This window comes from Triplophysa dalaica, chromosome 19 (genome assembly GCF_015846415.1).
Source record: "Triplophysa dalaica isolate WHDGS20190420 chromosome 19, ASM1584641v1, whole genome shotgun sequence".
NCBI classification, from domain to species: Eukaryota; Metazoa; Chordata; class Actinopteri; order Cypriniformes; family Nemacheilidae; genus Triplophysa; species Triplophysa dalaica.
This window is the reverse complement of record NC_079560.1, coordinates 1443742-1467500: the sequence shown is the minus strand read 5'-3', so window position 1 is coordinate 1467500 and position 23759 is coordinate 1443742. Positions and strand designations below refer to the sequence as shown.

General features: G+C 38.9%; 1 protein-coding gene across 3 annotated transcripts in view; it reads right to left on the bottom strand.

Annotated features, from left to right (window-relative positions):
• Positions 1-14527, bottom strand: part of ctif (CBP80/20-dependent translation initiation factor) — a 37235-nt gene extending 22708 nt beyond the window's left edge. For all 3 annotated transcript variants that reach the window (XM_056731223.1, XM_056731224.1, XM_056731225.1), the window contains exons 1-7: positions 14390-14527; positions 6783-6992; positions 6317-6388; positions 4565-4681; positions 4398-4468; positions 3833-3937; positions 3241-3322 (exon numbers count right to left, since the gene is read on the bottom strand). In XM_056731223.1, the coding sequence (XP_056587201.1) occupies positions 3241-3322; positions 3833-3937; positions 4398-4468; positions 4565-4681; positions 6317-6388; positions 6783-6962 (627 nt within the window). In that variant the 5' untranslated portion in view covers positions 6963-6992; positions 14390-14527. The remainder of the gene's footprint in view (positions 1-3240; positions 3323-3832; positions 3938-4397; positions 4469-4564; positions 4682-6316; positions 6389-6782; positions 6993-14389) is intronic.
• Positions 14528-23759: the final 9232 nt, after the last annotated feature.

Sequence of the window (23759 nt, the reverse complement as noted above, 5' to 3'; positions counted from 1 at the left end):
CCCACAAATTCTGCAAATCCCAGCGGACCGTTCCACTGACCATATCATTCCAGACTGTGTGTGTGTGAGAGAGAGAGAGAGAGAGAGAGAGAGAGCACAGGTAAATGTGTGCGAGTCTCTCGACTGTCTGACAATGACAGGATGAGGGAGGCGGTCTGACCTCCTCATTGTTCAGTGAGAGAGGTGCAGGGGTCTCTCTCTCTCTCTCTCTCTCTCTCTCTCTCGGCCTGCAGTGCTGCACGTAGAGCCGGTCTGTGTCTGGACCAGTTGAGCCCTTTTGTTCTGCAGGAACTGAACACGTCTACAATATCTGACCCATCACAGACCACCCGCTTCACACACACACGGGACGTGGAATGCATGCATCGAAATGTATAATACCAAATAAAATAAAGGCACAGACACATTTATGTTATCGCACTTCTGACTACCACACCATCTGATGACAGAAGTACAACACAGGCACAAGCAAACCTTTGCACTCCTTTTTCTTTAACACTTTAATATGCATTGCACGCACTATTGACTGCTATTGTTTTATATAATGGTGATATATTTGTATTTTTATAAATAAGTACACACACAAACACACCTACCTGTGTCAAGGCGGAAACAGACAGACTGACTCTGGCTTTATTGGAAACGGAGTTTAATTCTATGGGTGAGAAACAGCGAACGTGATAAAACACACACACACCGAGTGTATCACTTCCTTAAGCGCTGTATTAAACAATATGAGAAACATCCGTTCACACACACACGTACATTACTGGTCAAGTATCACAGAGGGGTTATGCATAGATGATGTTATATAAAAATAATACATTCCAACAGCTTACTTATATGTGTAGTTGTGTACACATTAAACTGGCATTTTAAAATAAATGCAGCACTCAACAACTCCAAGCATTTCAAGAAATTCACACCTAGAAATCACAATCGCAATAGAGGACTTAATGAGGAACTATGGCTGGTATCACACACACACCCTGTCTGAAATGAATAATGGACTCATGTCTAGACACCAGGGCAAGGGCTGTACCCACTGATGACCTTCTGACCTTACAGTACTAATCTACCAACATCCTGCAGGGTGGAAAAAAGAAACTCCCATTAGAGCCATTAGACTCATGAGAGAGAGAGACTGAGAGAGAGAGAGATTACAGTGTGCTGAGATATTTAATTGATATATATATAATAATGTACACTAATATAAATATTTTATTTTCTATATTTACATATACTTTATTTTATATTTAATTCTATATTTGATCTCTTACTTAGCACCTTATTTTAATATTACGATAATGTTTGTGCTTATCGTGCAAAAATGAAAAATCAGGGAGATTAAGAGTAAGAGAGAGTGAGCGAGTGAACGAGAGAGAGAAGGAGAGAGAGAGAGAGAGTGAGGAGAGAGTGAGTGAGGAGAGAGTGAGTGAGAAAGAGAGAGTGAGAGAGAGAGAGAGAGAGAGAGAGAGAGAGAGATATTGAGAGAGATTATGCAGCAGTATTGCTCATCACCACGAGATGGCGGCGCTTCACTGCTGCTTTTCTTTTGAAAACATATCCAGTAAATCCCTTTACAATGTTATGTCGTGCGAGACTGATGTGAAATTGGATCATGATGAAGTTTTTTAAGTTTGCAGTAAAACATCACATCAGTTTCGGGACAAACTAGCACATATAAAATCGCCACGGCAGCTTCACATATGCGTTCATCTGTATGCTTTAACCTGAAGAAGGAAAGCTACTTTCACTTCAGGACAAACAGAATCTGTGTGAAACTCTGTAGGAATCGACTTTGAATCTGAATCGACTCTGAATGTGAATCAATCTTACTCAGAATTTGATTTAATTCATGAATTTAACACTAATCTGTTTAAATCAGAGAAATTCTGTTTGTCAAATAATGCAAATGCAGGAAAATAAATAACTTGATCCTAATGTTTCTGTCCTTGATCCTTTAAATCTCTCAGCAGACTGTAATATCATCTGTTCACCACTAGATGGCAGTGTCGCACCACGTAAAATAAAGCCAATATACACATCCTCTCCACCAGAAGGACATCATCACCAGACACATATGTAGAACACACCAAATATCATAACAAAACTCAGAACCTTATAGTATACATTCAAAGCCAGTGTTAAACTTCTATATTTCTATATTATTTGGAAAATGTATGTTAGTAAATTATGTGCATGAATTTGTTTAGCTGCAGCAAGAGCCATTGAGAGACAGAGTTCAGCCAACAGAAGTCCAAAACGCTGGAGCGTCACGTGATTTATGGAGCCTTCAGATAGCCCCAGGAAGTTATATTTCTCTTTAACTGCTTTAATTCTTTCATTTTTTTAAACTGGTTAGAAGTTTACCTCCGCTGGTCTGTTTAGTCGCAGCTCCATGCGTAACTAGTAACTTCCGGTACCTATTGAGAGCATCCATGAACCGACATTGCTGTGACAAAACTGTTCCATTGGAGTCCACGGAGTTGATGCAACTCTCTCTCTCAAATGGCTCTGCCTGTGGCAAGTTGTTTGTTTTGCTAATGAACAGGGCGAACACTGCGGTTAGTTTCGTTTTAAACGTCTCAAATATTTTGTCCTTAGGCTACAAAAATCTGTCACACCAAACAGAGCATACTAGTCATGCTCTCACGTTGTGTGTGTATACCTTGTCAATGACAAGCGCTTAAATCCACGTAATTACGTGGATTTTAGGTACACTTGCTCACACAACGTGACTGCATTACTTTGATGCGCTGTTTGCTGTGATGGATTTTTTAGTCTCAGTACGAATGATTTGAGATGTTTAATGCGAAACTAACTGCGAAGGAGTTCAGGAAACATGATTTAGCTATACGATTGCCATGGGAGTACTACACATCTATTGTGTTGACATGCCGGACGGAAGGGGGGTGCGCTGTAACTCATGATCATTTAAAGAGACATGCAGCAAAACAGGTTGCTGTGAGCTGTTTTTGTGGAGGCAAAAAGGGTTTTACACATCCATTGAGTGTTTTAAAGCAAAATATGTTCCAGACATGTCATGAAGACCCTAATAAATCATACCAACTTGTTGAAAGTGCTCACCCGATGAGCCCATTCGATTAATGAACTGAACGTGTCAAATTACGCTCATGTACCACGACTCATCTTGTTTGTGAAATCTAATGTTTTAAATCCTCAAAAAGATGAGGGGCTTAGAGAGAGAGAGCGAGAGAGAGAGAGGTGTTTTCTCACCGGCAGGGTGGGCAGGAATTTGTTGATGCTTTCCAGATCAATTCCATCATCATCATCATCCTCAAATGTTCCCTTCATCATCCTGTGAAGAGACAGACGGTCTCAGTCAATTATTCATCAGGCACCAAGTAAAACCACTGTAAAACCAGGTCTATTGTGGCTTCAATTACACATTTGCAACAACATGGTAAACAACTGTTTATAATGTATAAACTAAAACGCAAGTAACTGTAAGCTCTGTATGGTCGCTAACAAAAATGCTAAGTAAATATCATTCTATCATCGAATCAGATTTCAAATACATAATATTATGCTGTTTGGAAAAAGTCGCTGTTAAATACGCATCAAGTTCGAGCTTTGCTGTCTTTTGTCCATTGTGTGTATGATTAGTTTTGAAGTTTACAAAGTTAAATAAACTAGGCCCTAAAATCGTATTTTAATCGGTGCATGTGCATCATGTGTCGTTTCAGTATTCTGACACTGGAGGGCAGCAGTGAGCGCAGTGACATGAACCCACAGCCACTTCCCATCTCTACGTCAACAACATCTATGTTTTGATGCTATATTACAGTCAATAAAAAGTCTCTCTCACCCCTCTCGGTCGATGTGGGGGAGGTGTTTGGGTGTCCCTCGATACGGCCTCCTGTGAAACTGTGAGAAATCCAGTTTCTCTGGCTGCATGTCCCACGTAGCACCTCTGTACACACACAAACACCCAAACAAAGCATTTAAAGTCACACAAACACACATTCACCAAAGATCAACAGGAAAAAACAAGGGAAATAAGTCAAGTTTTATGTGTCCAATGCTTTTCAAAATACACGTTTCAAGTCATTTTTACAGAAAATCACTGCGGCACGAATCACATGCTCCACTAAACTCTCTTAATCTCTGAAACTCTAAACATGAACTCAGAACTCAGAGAAAGACATAGAGAGAGAGAGAGAGAGAGAGAGCAAGAGAGAGAGACACAGGAGGTCTCATGAATTAAATCAAGCCTGTGACTTTAAATCACATCTTGAAAACTGAGCAAATTAAAATATTAGCTATGAACATCAAATGCATAATCACATATAACTCATGAGTCTGAACCAACCAATCACAGGCTATTTCACTACCACCACAACAGAAAAACAAAACGTGTGTGTATGTCTCACCCGTGACTGTCCAGGTTAGCAGCCCATATGTCTGTTCCCAGGATGTCAAGAGCACAATCTCGGTTTCCATTCTAAAACACACACATTGATATGCATGAAAATGAAAAACTTTGGGTGTTTTCTGATGGCAGCTATTGAGAGCAGAGAAACGTATGTGTTTTTTCCACCTTAGCTCTGAACTGGTTGTTCTGTCCTCTGCTGCCTGATCTAGAACCAGAACCGTGTTGAGAACCTGAACTGGGTCTAGAACCTGTGCTACCGTTACTGCTGTGCTCCCACTCATCCTGACAGAGAAAAAGAGAGAAAACACATGATATTAATAAAGCTTTTGTGTCATTTAGAGTAAAACTACAGAAAACACTGTTAGGGGCCATTCACACTGAACATGTTTATCCATTACAGTGCGCTACTTATCCTTTGTTTTTCTATGTAAACATGTGTTTATTGGACATGCATGACCGTTACGCTCGCCTCTTTTGCAGCGCCTCAAACATGAGCATTGCGTTTTGTCAAGTTAAAAGAACTTTTACACGCAGCGCTGCTCATCAATGTCAGTTCCAAAGCAGCGGGGAAATCGTTGCAAGCTTCATTTACAGTAGCAAGTTGGCATGACATGGCGAAGACTTCTCGAGACCCTCATGTTCTGTGCTGTGCTTTAAAAAAACATTCCTGAGCGGTTTTTAGATGCAAAGATACATTCTGTGTGAACGGCCCCTTAGGCTGCCTTCAGATTTGACTTCTTGTTTAGTGCTAGTGCTAGCATCTGTTTTACATTTACATCTGGTTTTTGAAACGCCAGCGCCGGTGGGTTTTTCTGCAGCTCAGAGCATCATTAGAAGTTGAAAAAAATCCCCTGCCCTTATTCAAGCACCTTTTCACAGGTAACCAATGACAAGCGAGCAGCGAGATCATGCCGTTTCCCTAATGCGTCAGGGAGGTGATTGGTTGAGCAAGTTTAATTTATTTATAAAACACGTTTTAAAGCACGCAGGCTGACCAAAGTGCTGTATAGAGAAAAATAAAACAGCCTATAGACGATAAATAAAATAATTGAGGAAAAAGGTCTAACAATATAAAAAAATTAAATGACGGACGAAACACCGGTCGGAGCATTGTTTTGTATAAATGTTTCACTTTCAAGAATTGATTGCATTTCTTGCGAGAAATGAGTATTGTTATATTTAATTTATGAAAACAAAGTCACGAGTGAAACACAGCCTTAAAGAGAAAACTCAAATCTAGAGAAAAAATTTGGCAATCCAAGCATTTAAGGGGTCTTATGTGTCTCTCTTTCTCACTTAAAAACATAAATCAGAATCCACATGAACACTCCGATAAAAAAAAAAACACCATACATTACATCACACAACGCATCTGCCCGTCTCATGTGTGCCAGTCACCTTGACACTGTCTTTAATATTTAATGTACACACAAACTAAGCATACGGGTGACAGCCTGTGACTGATGAGGATAACTTTACAAAGGACAAACCTGAAGCAGTGCAAAAAGGTTGTGGGTTCAAGAACACACATTCTGATAAATAAATAGCTTGAATGCAATACAAGTCACTTTAGATAAATACATAAATATAAATGTTCACGTGAACAGTTCTCGTTTCTCATGTTCTCAGCATCGTTTTAAAATCTGCTTTTGTCAGAAGAACAATAATTGACTTAAAGAAAGTGCATAGATAGTTTGCATAGACTGCATTCATTCATTTATTTATTTATTTAGAAATTAGATATTATTTATTAGAATGATCTTACTCGTTGTATAAACACCATGCACTGTGCTGTGTTCTAACTTATCTGTTTTTCCTGTTTGCCCCTGTAAAGCTGCTTTGAAACAATACACATTGTGAAAAGCGCTATATAAATAAACTTGAATTGAATAGATATAAGACACACAAGAAACTCACTGGTTTGGATGAGCCCCTTCCCCGTGACGACGACCAGCTTCCATCAACCTTATCACTGCAGTCCTCTGCCCACTGAGAGACAGACAGACAGACAGACAGAGAAAGAGAAGGAGAGAGACAGGCAGATAGTCAGAGAGAGACAGACAGACAGACGGACAGACAATGTGTTAAATAGAGCTTATAGTACTACAATTTTATTGCTTGTGTAAAGTATAAGAATGTAATTTTTGATTGAACAAAATTACTGGATTACTGTCAGGATAAAATATTCAAATCATATCCAAATATTCAAACTTAGCCTCGTAAAACTTTTAAAACAGATGCTGCTGTTTTTGTCACGAGAATCTCAAGTCAAAATCAATTCCTTAATGTTTACATGTGCCTTTTTCTATGGAATAAACTATGCAGTACTATCAGTTAAGTTATCAATATGTTAGCTCCTCCCACATCGTCATGCTGATGTCACCTGTGAGGCATGGGTCGGGGGCTTGTCCACGTCCTGGTCCGTGTCGTTTTTGTCGTTCAGGAGTCCCTGCACCTGGTACTCCAGCACGTAGCTGTCGATGAAGCGTTCCAGCTCCTCGATCTCCTGCGAGCGAGTGCTTCCCGCCTCAGACGATGCTGATGCCACCGATGAGCTCTCCATGGCAACCGGCCCACAAAAGGGGGAGGGGAGCTGTGGGCGGAGCAAAGAGAATATGGAAACTCCAAGCAATACATACAGATTATTCTGATACAATTTATCAATGTGAGATACTTGCTTACAATGGTTTATTTCACTGAGATGTGTATCAAATGTTGCCAAAAGCCGCTGAACAGTTTTTGTGAGTTTGTGCTTTGACACGTTAGTAGTTATCACTGACATTAATGAATGATAGTTTTACTGCATTTATTTTCAACATTGATCCCTGGAGAAATAAATCAAGTCCCTCATTCATTCCAGAAGCCGCTCAGTCATATAGACGTCACCACGCAACTTTTTCTGTCTCAAGTCGACATGTTTGACATCTAGAAGCGAGACTTCTAGCACATGACAACTTCTACTCTCGTCTTCAACATCGAACAACAGACGAAAAACACGACAACGAGAACAGTATTGGCCGTCATTTCATTTTTTGGAGCTCGATCCTGTTCAACCAATCACCTGTCTCGCACATGTGTTGCATTTAAAGGAATGTCTGATTTACTTCTTCAAGGTTGTGGTCAGGTTGAACAAAATAAACTTTTCCTTGATGGCCACATGGTGCCAGGATTCATATTGATGTTATTTTATTGATGTTTATGACAAAAAAAAGTGCTTTTAACAAGTCACATCAATATAAAACTTGGTATCGGTACTTTTTGGACATTTCCAGAACATTTTAAAAGAACCGTGATAATACTGATAAGAGTGATCATTGTGTTCACTATAACACTGGAGTGACATTTTCAGATCATTAAATCTCTAAACTTGATCAAATCCAGTAAACGGGAAGCTGTTATACATCACAGTCCATTACAAATCTATAACATCATACATGTGGTCTAACTGAAATGTGCACAGGTGTCCTAACAGAGTACCTGTCACATCAGATGTTTAGTGAAAACACACAAACAAACGAGCTCATGATAACAGGTGAAGAAGACAAACACACAGCGAGACCACCCGGAGGTCAACAGCTCGCAGCTTGAGAGCTTCATTCTGTATGTAGAGGAGAGTTTTAATGAGTGAGTCTCTTGACCTCTCCTGACTCCCCCGGTCATCAAACAATCTATTTAATCTGCTCACCCAGAAGACACAACACAGAGAAAAAGCCTAGAGATCAGAAGTTTCACAAAGGTAATGTAATGCACATGCACTAGATGTCAAAGAGACAAGTGTGCACTACTGCAACTACACATTAAAAACATGCAACTATCAGTGTTTAAACAGCACAAAACACGGACAGTTATAGAATAACTTAACCTGTATTACAAAGATAAAATCAACAACTGTAGCTTATGTCATATTAATATTACATATAGGAATAGGAAAGTCTATTTAATATTTGAGCTGTGTTTCTCTCCCTTATCTTAAATGTGTGCTTTAAATGTTTTGCTAATGTCAATATGTTTTATGTATAGCAGCTTAGTAACAACGCAAATTGTAAAAGCACTATATAAATAAAGTTTACTTGACTTGTTCAGTGTCAATGTTTGGGGGGAAATCTGTTCTCACTGTTTCAGTTTCATATTTCTAAATTCTTTACAAATACCGCAATGCAATCGTAACCGTTAACCCAGTATCGTGTATCATATTGAATTGTGAGCCAAGTGTATAATTACACCCCGATTAAATTCTATAAATAGGCAAATAATGATGATGATGATAATACAACAAAACAACATTTTAAGCCGCATACACAAGAACATACAATGCAAGTGTAGGTTAAAAGCCATCTGTACACACAACAACTATAAACAGACTCACACAAATGACAAACAAACATTAACCGAGCTACTGGAAAAATAATACAACAGTGTGTGTATGTTCAGCTGCTCTGTGTATGTCTAACACTGCAGTAAAATCTGCTGTTTGCATCATCAGCCAATGACAAACCAGAGTACGAACCCCGTCTGTATCCGCTCAGAGAGAGACACAGACGGACAGACAGGCAGACGGAGTGCTGGAGGGATAAAAAAACAGCATGTTTGAAGAGAGAGAGAGAGAGAGAGAGAGAGATAGAGAGAGAGAGTGAGAGAGAAAGAGAGAGTGAGACGGAGTGAGAGACAGAGAGAGAGAGAAAGACAGAGCGAGAGAGAGAGAGAGGGAGACAGGGAGAGAGGGAGAGACAGAGTGAGAGAGAGAGTGAGAGCGAGAGAGAGGCTGTGTGTGTCTGCTCTTTGTTGTCTGGGAGCAGTAGTGTGTGTTAAAATCGGCCACACGTGTTACACACTCTCTGTCTGTCTGTAGCTGTCTGTCTGTCTGTCTGTCTCTCTCTCTCTCTCTCTCTCTCTTAGAACAGCTGTTTGAACAAAGAACTCATGGACACACCCACTTGAGCGATGACATCATCCGTGTTCAGACGTCCCAGAGGACTTGATAGATCTACATGACACACACAAACACGCATGTAAACTCTGCCCTGCTGTGAGATAAAGACACATGTGTGCTTACTGTCAGACTGAAACTACTGAAACATGCGCAGACTTCATAAAACTGTCAAAAGACAAAACTGTGATAGAGACAGACATGCAAATCACTCTCAGAGTTTCTCACAGTGTCACTTTAAACACACACACAGTACTGTCTGTGTGTCTTGTGTCAATAGTGTTTCAAACACAAAAAAAGAGTCAAACATGATAGTGAATAAATGATGACAGAATTTGTATTTTTGGGGAACCTCACAGTGTGTTCATCTGGGCCTCTTTCACATCGACATCGACGACCCCAACACACAGTATGAGATCACAAGAACTTTTCTGGGACAAGGTCTCCTTTGAATCTTCTCTCTTTTTCCTTAAAAGTGAGAGATAACTGCAGTGTGAAGGTCATAAGGAGAATCCAGTCGTGATGACAACATCTATCCTTTGTGCAGGGTATCAGAGAAAGATCCGTTCTGTTCCAAAACCAGCAGACATATTTTGGTAACACTGCACAATAAGGTGCTATTAGTTAACATAAATAAATACATTAGCTAACAATGAACACTTTGAGTTTCAGTATTTAGTTCATGTCAACATTTATTCATGTTAGTTCATGGTGCATTAACTAATGTTAACAGTGGCAACGTTGGATTTTAATAATGTATAACTAAATGATGAACTAACATTAATAAATGCTGTATAGCCTAAGTTTTGTTCATAGTTAGTTCATGTTAGCTAATGCATTAACTAATTATTTACAAATAGCAAAATATTGTGAAGTGTTAGCGAAATTTTCAACGAGAAAACACAAATGTCATTCTGACACTCAAAACTCCAGCAGATGATGATGAGTCAACACATTGTGTGTATACCTGTTTACCTCTTACACAAATGAACACACATTCACGTGATGTCTGTGTGTGTGTTCCCTTAAATCACCACTGACACAATAACACAAACATGATAATTCAATTCCACACCTGATAACTCACATATGAAAAGTCAAATCAAATAATGAAATAGTTTCAATAATTGTGAATTCAATTTAATGATATTGTGTATATCTGTTGAAGTTTCATCATACACTACATTATATACATATATATAGTATTTTATTATTCACAATAACAAATTCTAATTTGATCAATTCTAAATAAACTATTTCATTTTCAAATATAGTTCACAAGAATACTGCGTTGTGTTTGACTGTAGGAGAAAAGTGAGTGTGTTCAACACCTGATATCACGGATTGTGTGATTGACAACTCTGATGATGTCAGCTGGCTGTCAGGACGACCCTTCAGTCACATCAGCACCAATGCAACGCTGACATCAGGAAAGTTTGTGTGTGTGAGTGTGTGTGTGTCTCATCACAAAACAGATTCTAATCGATTCTGTCATGTCCAGATTCACTGTTCCAAACGCTGTTGTGTGAAACAGACACATTGTTCAGTCTCCATCTGGCCTATATACCACGTGACCTGTCAATCAATGAGATGGCTTCTGGGGTGATCAGAAATCCCCCAGCACAAACAGGGCGCTGTCAGAAAGGCTTTAGTGATGGAGATGATGAAACTTCAGAGCAACAGAAACAAAAGATCTGTTGTCCTGTGGTGTATTTACAGCCTCTGCTAAACATTTCACTGCATGTCCTTGGACACACGATTAACCTAACAACACAAAAAGCAGCTTGTGTACATAAGAAGCAAACTCTCACTCACAACACGACACAAACTACCACACCGACAGGCTGCCAAACCGCACTACACCTTAACTTACATAACTCACTCAACTCGCCTCCAAACATCAGACCTACGACTGGTATTGTTACAGAACAAAGACTCTGTACAGAATAATACAGTAAAACAGGACAAAATAAAAAGTGAAAGTCAACACAAGCTTGTGATAAATGCATCGGTGCATGTTCCTTATTGGGTGATTCTCACAAAACAACTGAAGCATCATGTCAGTAAAGATTAGATCCGGTAACACAAAAAATTCTCATAATAAAGATAATTGTGTTCTCTACCTTCGACAAAACATAATTTTGACATGATGAATAATTGATGTAATTTATTGCTTTTTCTGCTGAAATTTCAATAACAGTAACGCGCCCTGATTTGAGTGCATTGCATGTCGTCATTTAAACAGAGTGAAATATTTGATATAAAATATTGTGAACAAACAACCGGATGTTCCACAAAACATTGAGGAACAAAATTATTGACAGAATATTAATGTATAATAAAAGTGAACAAGAAATGTTGGTAGAAAGATATGTCCAGGACTGATACTCTCATCCTCTGTAACATTTTTTAAAGACTGTCCAAACACACACAAAGACAATTTACATTAAGCTTGTTTTTATGTAAAGAAATACATCTTGTAACTTTTAAATGGCCAACAAGTTAACAAATGACCTTATATTGTTCTTGTTAAAAACGTAATATTTTGTTGTCAAGCTGTGTACATGACTTTTTCCCGACACTGGTAGTTTTTCACATTTAATAAAATTTGCCATGTATAATATTCTATTAAAATATGATTCATGTCTTATTAAGTATGATTAATAAAAACTTGCTTACGCATTATGACTTCCCTTGTTTTTAGAAAAACGTGCTACGAGATGGACAGTTTTAAATGGTTACGGTAATGCAAACCATTTTAAGGTCTTTTTTGTAAACATTTTTTAAATTGTGTGAAACTGTCAGTAAAAGTCATATCTTATTTTAAATGAATATAAAGGGAATTTGTTGATACAAGTGTTTTTTAAGAAAAACGTGTTTGACATCTTGAAACCAAGATTTGATGAGAATCACCCAATTGATATATCACACATTACTGACAAAATCTGTTGTATGTCACTATAGATAAAAGTTTCTAAAAGTTTAAAAAGGAGACAAACTAAAACAAAAACAACACTAGATAATGCAAACACATTACATTCACTTCCAACAATTAGATGTAAATCCTTTCTTCTCATGTGAAGGTCACAGAGGTCACACCACACGCATGAGCAACCACATACAGCGGCCCACGGTACAATATTCACTTCACAAATGTAATGAGGCGACTGTGTGAGCTTCTGGTCCAAGTGAACTAATGACAAATATTTTCAGTAAAACAAGCATTCTAACAATATGCGATGAATATTCTGAGGTGAACATACAAGACGCGCATCAGTCAAAGTTTAAAACCACAGGCCACGACCAGACACATACACTAAATCACTGAATGACAACAAATGTGACGAGCGTCTGCAGCTGCTCTGATTGGCCGATGAAACAGGAAGTGCACACATGTTCCACCTCGCACAGGCCGAACCAATCAGAAGCTCAGTGCATGATTAGGGCGGCAGGGATTGGAAAAACAATGATGGACGGGACCCGAGCTGAAAACAGCCCTATCAGCATTGTTCTATTTAAAAACAAAGCCCTTCTTGTGAAAGCCTCACATGTCACACACAAGACGATTGAGATCTCACTGAAACCGTGTCTGACAAAGACTTATCAAATAAAGATTTCAATTGGAAAGAAATGTGATAATAACACTATTTACCATTCAAGTTTCATGACACGCTACCCTCATGTGAGTCTATCAGACCATTCCGTTCATTTCATGAATTCTCCCGGGATGAGTTTGGTTGGTGTGATCGGCTCTTATCTGATCGAATGGAAGAAGAACAGTCCCACTTAAATCTAAACAGTGTGGAGCGAGTGGAATCTATTTGTCAACACACACACGGGTCAGAGTGTGACCTTACAGTCATCGGTCTAACACGGATTGATTCAAACTGTTGGTTCACAGATTAGCCAAAGATATTGTTTAAGAACATTCTCATGCTTAATCTGAGCGCTGCTATTCTTAACTGTTGTGATTTGTGTTTGGCGTCACTGAAGGGTGAAACTGTAAAACATATAGCTGTAGGACTGACCTGTGTAGATAGGTCTCTCTTTCCCTCAACACACACACATTCCACGACAGATTCTATGGAAATCACAGTATTTTACATTGCATGTGTTGAAACATGCATGTGTTTATGACTCCAGAACCAGAGATTGAAATATCATAAATGGAGGCTTGTGCGTTCAGTGTTTTCACTGCTAATGTATGTACGGATATACTGCGCTACATAAGGCCCCAACTATGAAATAATGCAGATATGACACAGCACTACCCTGATCTACGTTTGATTCCTGTGACATAAATCCCATTTACAGGTAAACGCATGCTTCAACATTTCTGCAAATGTTGATTTTGAGATAAATGATGCTTTCTTTGATTCAGAAGCCTGTACTGCAAGACTGCATAAGCCAGCATTCAGGATGTGATAAATCATCAGACAGCTGATTTGCAGACTGTGTCGGATCACATTCAGACATGCTTATCATCAGACTCTCCATAACACAAACAGTGTAAAACCAGCTGCTGATGATGATGATGGCAGCTGTTTCGCTGAATCCAGGCGTGTGCACGGCCCTGCCCGTGTCCGGTGCCCTTAACACATCTGATGCAACCACCGGAGATCAATACCAGTACTGTCCAGAACCTGCTCAGTGACTGCACGAGCTCTCGTGACATGCAGATGTTTAAACACGAACACATGCTTGCGCGTATGTAATCGATGTCTCGTGTGTCATCGTCGCTTTAAAAAGTAAAAACAGCAGCTTTTAGAGACAATAAGCTAACAGTGTGCGCGCGCACACACACACACATTAGCAGAAGAGACTGTCAACAGGTTTATTCACGCGCATCTGTGTGATCAAAGCACCGCCGCTCAACATTAAATACTCAATGAAATACAAAGTAACCGCATCATGAGCGTGAAGTGCTACAATGTATCACAGTCCCTCCATCCGGTCGCGCGCGTCACTACAGACTGAGCATACCCGCAGCGCGAGCGCGTCTGACCAGTGCTGGTTACGCCTGTAAACACCAAAAACCGACCCGCAATCCCGCGAATACTCACCCGAGATCCGCGATCGGGGCTGCGGGGGTCCGCCGGCCTCAAATCCGCCCTGTCATGAGAGGTTCCCGGGGACAGAGAGGTGTACGGGAGGGAAGGGATTAGCCTAATACACACATCCACACACACTCATGCGCAGGGAGGGAGAATGCTGGAATGTGACGTTTGGTCCGGTTTGCTGACAGCGCGTGCTCGTGGCAGCCAAGGATTGTGGGAAGTCGAGTTCCCACAATAAGAGAAGATAAAGGAGCGATGTCCAACTTTGGAAATTTGATGTCTTTGCTTTTAATACAAATGTTTAAAGATGTTTGGAATTGGAATGACTGCTGAAGTGGGAAAAATCCATAAAAGTAGTGCACATACCGTATTAATGTGAAGGATTTTTTCGTATTCAAGTTGTTTTATCAGTATTTTACATTTTGCACTGAATTAAATTATATTTAAGCATTAACGGAAATGTACGTAAAATAATGTAAAATGTACATGTCATTTTCTGTCAGAAAACTTTTTCCAGTGCAAGAGACGATCGATAACATATACATTAGTAATTGATCAACTGTAGGCTGCTCAACGTTTGCTTTATTTCCTATATTCCCTGACATGCAGTGGTTTGCCTTTTTATCAAATAATTTGTTCAATAAATACCCAACATGTTTAGTGTTTTGTCCATTTTGTACACTCTTTTGTACTCGTATTTTGATAATGTAGTCTTACAAGTGTCGTACAAATTTGACATTTGGCCCACTACTGTAGACTGGTCTGCAATATAAAATGTATTTATTAGAAATGTTTTGTTGAGCATTATTAAATTGTGAAATAAAAAAAAATATTATCTTCTTATATATTAATGTTATTTTAAAAATACGTTATTCGCTTTTGGAAGCATTTATACATTTATTTTAATATCGTGCCAAAGCTTGTTTTAAAAAATAAAAAACACAGAAATTTTTAATTATGAACATAATACTATATATGTTGAGTGTTATTTTGTTCTACCTTAATATGTAGGCTACCTTTAACATTATTGGCAGGAATTTGCTTTTTATTTATACTTTTTGTAAAACATGAAAATATATTTGATTCTGCTTATTAACTATTTGTACAGTGTTTTACTAGTTTATTTTTTTTTCTTATTAACATCGCAGCTTTTTTCTGGAACCCGATCTGTTTGTATTGATGCTGTTGAAAATACAAATTAAAAAACGTTAATTAAACCAAAAGAAACAACCCAACAACATTTCACCAATAAATTTTGTAAGGGACCACTGAGCAATATAAAAGCAGAATTTCACCCTTTCAAGACTTTCTTTAAAGAGTCATTCTCTACAGTCATTGATTTTCTGTGATATCTGATGTCCTCTGGTGGTCATATCGTTCCTATTTTACCGTTTCATCTTCGTTGTAAATTGTTTGTTCGCCCTCTTGTGGACAGTCAGTTAACGACACACACCTCTCAAAATCTGGAGACAGATTGATCACATTCAAGTTATTTTAAACAAACAGACAAATGTATTCCATTGTTTTGATTAGATAAACATCAATAATATATGACAATGTGATGTGTTGAGCTGTGTTAATATCTATTTAAAGTTGATGTTTATCATCAGTATGTGTCATGAGTGGGTCATCTGGCTATGTTATTGAGCTGACTCCATTCCCAAGGACAAAATTTAATTCGCCCCTCCCACAGTCCTGTCATAACCCTGCATTTAAATGAACAATTATGAATTCTGAGAAGATTTAAAAAGACAGCCGAAAAGTCACGCCTTCTACATGCCAAAACACATGTTCACACACGCACGCAGACAATTATCACTTTCTTTGTGAAGGTCAGGGCAAGTGATGTCCTTCTCCAACACCTTTTAGTCGCTTTGCCGTTTTGGCGAGAACTGTTGTCATCAATAACAGCGCTGCCAAGCTCCAAGTCTTACACACACACACACACACAGAAGTCTCCTGAAGTTCCTCACTCTCCAGATGGCAATAACACGTTAGCTGTCACTGTCAGAGATTAATTAATGTTCCTGGTGTGATCTGTCTTCCTGCAGACTGCAGCTCTCTCTCTTCCTCCATCCTCTCCATCACTTCATCTCTCGCCCGTCCTGGACAGCCTGTCACTAACGTAACCCTAGAAACACAGCATCCTCCGCTGAGAAACAAGGATGCCAAATATCAGCATCCCGGACGCCGCTGGATACTTCCAGTTTGTAACTCAGGATGTTACTCAACCGCCGTACTCTTTTAAACATATCACTTGTTTTTTACAATTTAAACAAACTTAGGCCCGGTTTCACAGACAGGGCATCGTTTAAGGACTAACCCTTAGTTAGATAAGTATATTTAAGTTACTTTTATAAAAACGGCCTGGGAGAAACATTACCGGTGAATTTTAAGACAACACAATGGCATATTGTCATATTTTAAGATATTTTCAGGTAAGACAGTTCAAACCACAATTATAGTTCAGGTTTAGCCTTAAGCCTTGCCTTGGAAACCAGGCATTAGTGTTTAGTCAAATAGCAAACACCCTGTGTCGGTAATATAGTCATGTTAAGAGTTTGCTCATTTTCTTTTGTTTGTGGGGCAAAGGTTTGTCAACCGTCAGCAGATTGAAAATGCATTCCTTGCTTTAAGTTGTTCCATATGTAATACTGAATCACGGGCGAGTTTGTAAATGAAGTGTGATATGACATCAGAGGTGTGTTGTTGTAGCGTTTTATATCTGCCATCTCAATACGGGCTTTGTTTCTGTGATTCAACACAGTTTAATGTAATAGTCTGTCATTAGCTCAATGAGTCATCGGGCGTCGTGCCAGGCTGTGTGTGGGCCGCGGACTTGAGCTGCACGATTTGTTGACTGTTTATTTGTCATGGACCTTTATGTGCATCCCTGTTTAAATTGTTGAGGTGCTGACACACAAACACACATGTCGTTGCCAATAAATGTGTGATTTGGGTCATTCCTACTACACATTTAAAGATAGAAACCATTGTGCCTTTATCACAGTATTTAAATAAGGTAAACATATGTGGTTTCATTTTTGCCTTAAAACTTGCTCTTGACCAGGTAACTTTTTTCATTTCTCTAATTACAATGCTTCAATAAATTGGAATTATTTGAATGACTTTTCAAATGTTTTTTCTTTGTGTCAAATATCACTTTCCATTCTACTAGATGATTAAAATGTATCAAAACTAACATCAAGTTGACCACGAACAAACTTAAGCTCCTCACTTCTATGCTGTTCTTTTTTTGCATTGTCTTAAAATGATAAGATATTAACCCTTTAAAAAAATTAATCATATACAGATTATATGTTTACACGTCTTTACATTCGTATTTACTCACATCTGTACAGAATACCCACCGTGGCCACACCTAAGAGACACAACCCATGTGGATTCATGTATGGAGCATGTTGTTTTTCACAGTGATTATTTCAGCGAGATGCAGACAGAGCTCGCGGAGCTGCTGGAGGGGACGGAAGGCAGTAATTAGTGAGGGAGAGCCGACATGATGATATTTCCGTGAGACTGTGGCCTGCGTTTAAAAACTGAAACGTGGAATTATGGAGGACGGCCACCTCCCTGCCCTCTGGTCCACGGCCCCGTCCCAAACAGTTAACCGTCTCTGCACCTGCTCCTGACAAGTCACTCACACATACACTACATACAAACATTCAGCAATGCCTTGGCAACCACCCAGAACACACAGGTAACGATGATTTACTACCCAGCATGCACTATTGTCATTTCATACAGAAAATCAAAAAATGTCAATCGGTTTGGGTTTGACCCGGCAGCAGCATAACAATATTTTGGCTTACACTAGAGAGAGATTATATACTGTATTGTTTAAACTATACTTTAATTTATCAAACTTTATTTTATTACTATAATCATCTTTCTTTTCGTTAGTTTACATACTTCCACTATTTGTACACACCCCAGCTGCAAATGCTTTGTACATTTAGTCATGGCAATAAAGAACACTTAAATTGAACATTGAAATTGAGAGAGAGACATACAGAGAGAGAGAGAGAGAGAGAGAGAGAGAGAGAGAGAGAGACTGAACTGAAGGACTAAACAGCTGAACATTTAAGAGTAATTGAAGATTACTGGGTGGTACTATACGGCTAATACTCACTCCGTGTGTGTTTGGCTCTTTAGCCAGCAGGTGGGGACAGAAATCAAGCCAGACCATCAGTGTTTGTGTGTGTGTGTGTGTGTGTGTGTGTGTGTTTGTGTGTGTGTAGGTGTGTGTGTGTAAGTGTGTGTGTGTGTTTGTGTGTAAGTGTGTGTGTGTGTGTGTTTGTGTGTGTGTGTGTGTGTGTGTTTGTGTGTGTGCCTGCATGCGTTGACATGTTTTTATATCCCGGTGGGGACCTCGACCTAAATGCACACCAACACATGCAGTCGTGTCGGCGTGGGGAACAAAAGTCCCCATGGGCAGAAAAGCTTATAAATTGTACAGAACTATATTTGTTTTATGATCTATGATGTTTAGGTTTAGGGGATAAAATATACAGTTTGTACAGTATAAAAAACAATGCGCCTATAGACTGTCCCCACGGAGATAGTAAATCAGACATCTATATGTTTGTGTGTTTGTGTGTGTGTGTGTGTGTGTGTGTGTGTGTGCGTGTGTGTGTGTGTGTGTGTGTGTCTGTGGGCAGTTCTCATCTCTCACAGGAGCTCATTTCTCGCTCAACAGAGCCTCAATTATCAAAACGATACGGCCAGTTTAACAAAGGGTTATCACTTTGCTTCACTTTTATTGCATTTATTTATGTGCATTTAGTTTTCATTTGTATGCAAACAGTGACTCCTTTACCACTGTGGCAGGAAATTGTGTGCAAGATATTTGTTCTCAAAATACACAAGACTAATGCATTTAAGCTTAATATTTTACTGGGGAAAAGATGAATAAAATCAATCAGACCTTAGTATGTATTTGTACGTACAGGACACATTTATGTGTTTTACACACTTAGCCCATTAAAAAATATATGGGTGCACGACGCCCTTGTGTTAGAATGTTTGTTTTATTCGTTGCATTGTGTAAAAACACCGGACAAAACTGACAGGAACAGTCATGATTTCAAAATTTCTGTATATTTTTTATTTCTAATTAATCAAAGCAACAGTTTGTTCTCAGATCTATTTAACAATCTGTTCAGATTCTGTCTTCAATCTTTTTTAGTTCCCTGCTCTGTTTGTGTAAATTTAATTTCAATTCAACATATTTATTTATAATATTTTTACAATGCTGCATTTTTTTAAAGCATCTTTACAGGAAAAAAGAAATAGAATACAATCCAGTATATGGATAGAAAGAGTAAGACCATTCTCACGAAGCAATGCTTTTACAGAATTTAATATATGATATAATATATGCAGACTGCAATTTCAAAATGAACCATTTTTCCATATTCTTTCTATATGCTCTTTCTCTGATTTAATGCCGAAAAGAAGTAAATAGATCAATAAGAGCATATTAGAACCTGAAACTTTTCATGCATTCGTTATAAAAAATTTTACCATATCTAACACATATGATCAAGATTTCTTTACATTCAGTTCACTCAAGATTAAGAAGCATGAATCCACATTAAATGTGTTGCGTCAGCTATTAAAATGCATTATGGGGTCACGCAGACCTTCAACACATCTCAAGGTTTTGATTTTTCACGCGCGAGGAGAGAGAGACGGGCGCCGTGACGTCCCCTGTCGGCGGTCAGCGGCACTGCAGTGCGGCCCCCCGCTGCGCCCGCTGCCGGCGTCGGGCACTGGGTGAGTGTGCGAGCACCCGTTGAGTAGGTGGGTGAGCTGGAAGAGTGTGGGAGAGGTGGTAAGGGGGCAGATGGACCGAAAAGAGAAGTTCATGGAGGACATAGAAGGTGTCAGGTACACGAGAAGGAGGGTGAGAGAGAGACTTTTTTTCACACTGTTCTCAACTTACAGATTTAATATCACAGATGCTGGATTTTCCATGAATCAATACTTTTAAAATGAAGGTAATACATTACAACCAAAAAGACTTGTGATGTCACAGGAGACAAACAAACTGAAGTATTAAGAACTGAATAATCAGTAATAAAACATTTTTTACAGCATCTCTGAAGTTCCTTAATACATTTTCTTTATTTTTATTAGTGGTCGTACAGTTTTAACATTCAGCGTGAAACTTGACAGAAATGATCAGGCGCATCTTTCCATCAGACAGATAATAAAATGAACATCCGATAAAACTGATAGACTCATTGCAGGAGGGATCTGAGTCACAAGTTGAGATCATAATATCAGAAACTTGCGGGTGGACTGCTTTAGCAACCACCCGGACAATCACACAATCCCATAGCAACCACTTAAAAATACCCTAGCAACTCTAAAGCAATGCCCTTGTGACCACCAATAACACCCAACATCGCGGGCAACACTTAAATCTTCATAATAAAATCAGGTTTTGTCATTTATAACTTTTCCTTCTGTATTAAAACATTTTCAGTTCTCTTTAAGGACACACAGTGAACAGAATGAGAGTTGAGTTGAATGAGAGCGTGTGTCACAGATGTTAAATAAACTCATTTCTGCTTTAATGAGGATTCCTGAGCGGCTGATGCTGGTTTGAATGTCGCACTTTTTTCGGACAGTCATATTTTATTGCTGTTTTCAATTACACTGTCTGTCTGGACACCTTGTTATGCACAGATCGCTCTGTGTGTGTGTGTGTGTGTGTGTAGACGGTCCTTAAACCTCGGTGTCTTGCTTCCAGACAGAGAATCATGTCATGAACTTGTTAAAATGTTAAAATGACCAAATTTTCACAATCTGTCTTCCATTTCAGTGAGCCACGTGTCTATTTGTTAAACCCATTTTGTGCTTTATATTGTGAAAGCAGGGACGATCTGGAGCTTCAATTAGGCAAGATGTGCGTTTTATGCTTTTTAATGTTTCATGTTAAAACATTAAAGCATGACTCGATGAAAAACACATTTAGAGGAGGACTCATATCTGTGATAGAAACACAGCACACACGGATGAGTCACAGAAATGTTTTACCCGTTTCAATATGACACTGCTCAAAAAAAAGTATTTTAAACAATTTACATTTAGCAGACATTTTGTTCAATAGTGATTTACAAATGAGAGATCGTTTAAATATGTTTCGGACATATTTTATACAATGACATAATATGCCGACCACAAGTCATTTTCTTTTAATTTTTATTGAACTAATATTGGCCTGATCAAACTTTATTTTCTGTATAAAAATGAACCACTTTGACAAAATGTTAAATGCTCTCTCATTTGTAAATCGTTGGATTAAAGTGTAAAACACGTAAAACATATTTAACTAATAATATATAATGTTCAAACATAAAACTAAATCTGTGTTTCACAGTTGGAGATGATCAGCAAACAGAATTGATTCCAATCAGATTGTTCGTTCAGTCTTCTGTATGGTAAACATCCTCTAAACTGACATCAGAACACATTTGTGTTGTGTTGTGTTGAGCTGGAACACACAGAGCGATGCTCAGAAAGCACTCAGTTTTCATCTGTTTGAGATTTGTTCATGGGTCAACAGCCTGGACATTTACAGCAGGTACATTAATACCAAAAACATGAACACAGTAACAGTCAACACACACACAGCAGGCACGCACGCACACACATTCACACACACACACACACACACACAACACATACAACGCGCACACACAACACACACACATGCACACACAACACCCGCAGCACACACAGTACGGATGCTTACACAAACACACAACACACACACAACACACCCCATCATGATCTAATTATGATGCAGTTGGAGTTTTTAAAGGTAATGACGGATGAATAAAAAAATCGTAGAGAAACAGCCAAACCCATGAAACACAATCAAAAACCTGTCGGTTAACAGTAAAGATCTGGATTAATCTGCACTTAACTACTTAGTTTGCACGCCCTACGTTAAATTTATCACACTTTGTATTTTTTCAACAGGCGTCGCATTTAAGGGTGAACATATTTCATCTCATTCGTCCTTCACACCTCACGCTTCGAGTTTCAAAATGCTCACATTTTGTTCAGATTTCACATCCTTTGACCTGAGGCTACAGCGACATTGAAAATTCTGATGTGTTCATAACATTTCATGGGGAATGATGGTGACATGGACGAGCCCGGCAGTGTCCCAGTTGGTTGTACGGGAGAGGGAACGCTCACCCCGCACCCTCGGCTCATGTGTTAAAAACATGCCCTGTTCTGTCAGAGGGGTGTAAAATGAAATCAAGTCTCACTGGATACACGGCTTTCACTAAAACGCCAAACCCATATAAACACTAACGACTTTAGCAGTCTAATGTTTCAAGAGACCAAACCCCTGCCCTCCTTTCCTGCCCTGAACAGACTGAAAAACCACTCACACAATAACCCCCAGCGTCGGTCGGGCTGGGACATCAGGCGCTCGCTGTGACTGTATGTTCATTTCCTACAGAACACACTGAAGGCTTTTCTGAATGTGACAGTGCTTTTGTCATCCAGGTTCAGACAGTGATTTCTTCGGCGAGAATAAAGAAGAACAATTCACTTTTTTTGAATGATCCCATTTTTCACAGAGGCACATTTCCCCGTAATTCTAATGACCTTCGCATAATTATGGCAATATAATTCATAATTATCAGAGATTAAAGGCAATAAGAAGTTTTTGCCCGTAACAGAAATGAGAACATTGACCTGAAAACTATTTCTTCATTTTCTCTTTGCAAAATATATCCTCCTTATCGTTTCTCTTTTTGTGCGTCTGAAATATAAATCACACATGTTCTTGAGAAACTTTGTAGCTTTAGTTGGTAAATTAATCATTTCAAATAGATTTGAATCAATGATTGATCTCTTGGTAAATCATTTATTTATCTTGATGCAATGCAATGACATTCAGGAGTTTCAACTCTATTCATGTGCTTTTGTCACCAAGAATTTTACAGAAAATGCAAACCATCAAAATATACCGTAGCATGTGCTGGTTGAGTTGAAGCGTTTCTTTTAAAACCTCACAGAGCACCTGAAGGGTTAAATGTTCTCTAAATTAAAACCCCAGACCCAAAACCACAGCTCACCTCGTTTTTTTCTCGCAGAACACACACATTTGTAGGAGTGTGTGTATATATACGTTTGGCTTTAGTGTTTGAACTTGACATTGTGGTCAGACACTCGCTCTTTTTGGGGAATAGTTTAGGGTGGGTGGTGTATTTTTGGGTGGAGGGGCTATGACAATGCCTGTGTGTGTGTGTCAGCAGATGTTCAGACCCACAATGTGGTATGCCATGGAAAGGGTGTGTACGTGTGTGTCTGCTAACCATAGAGT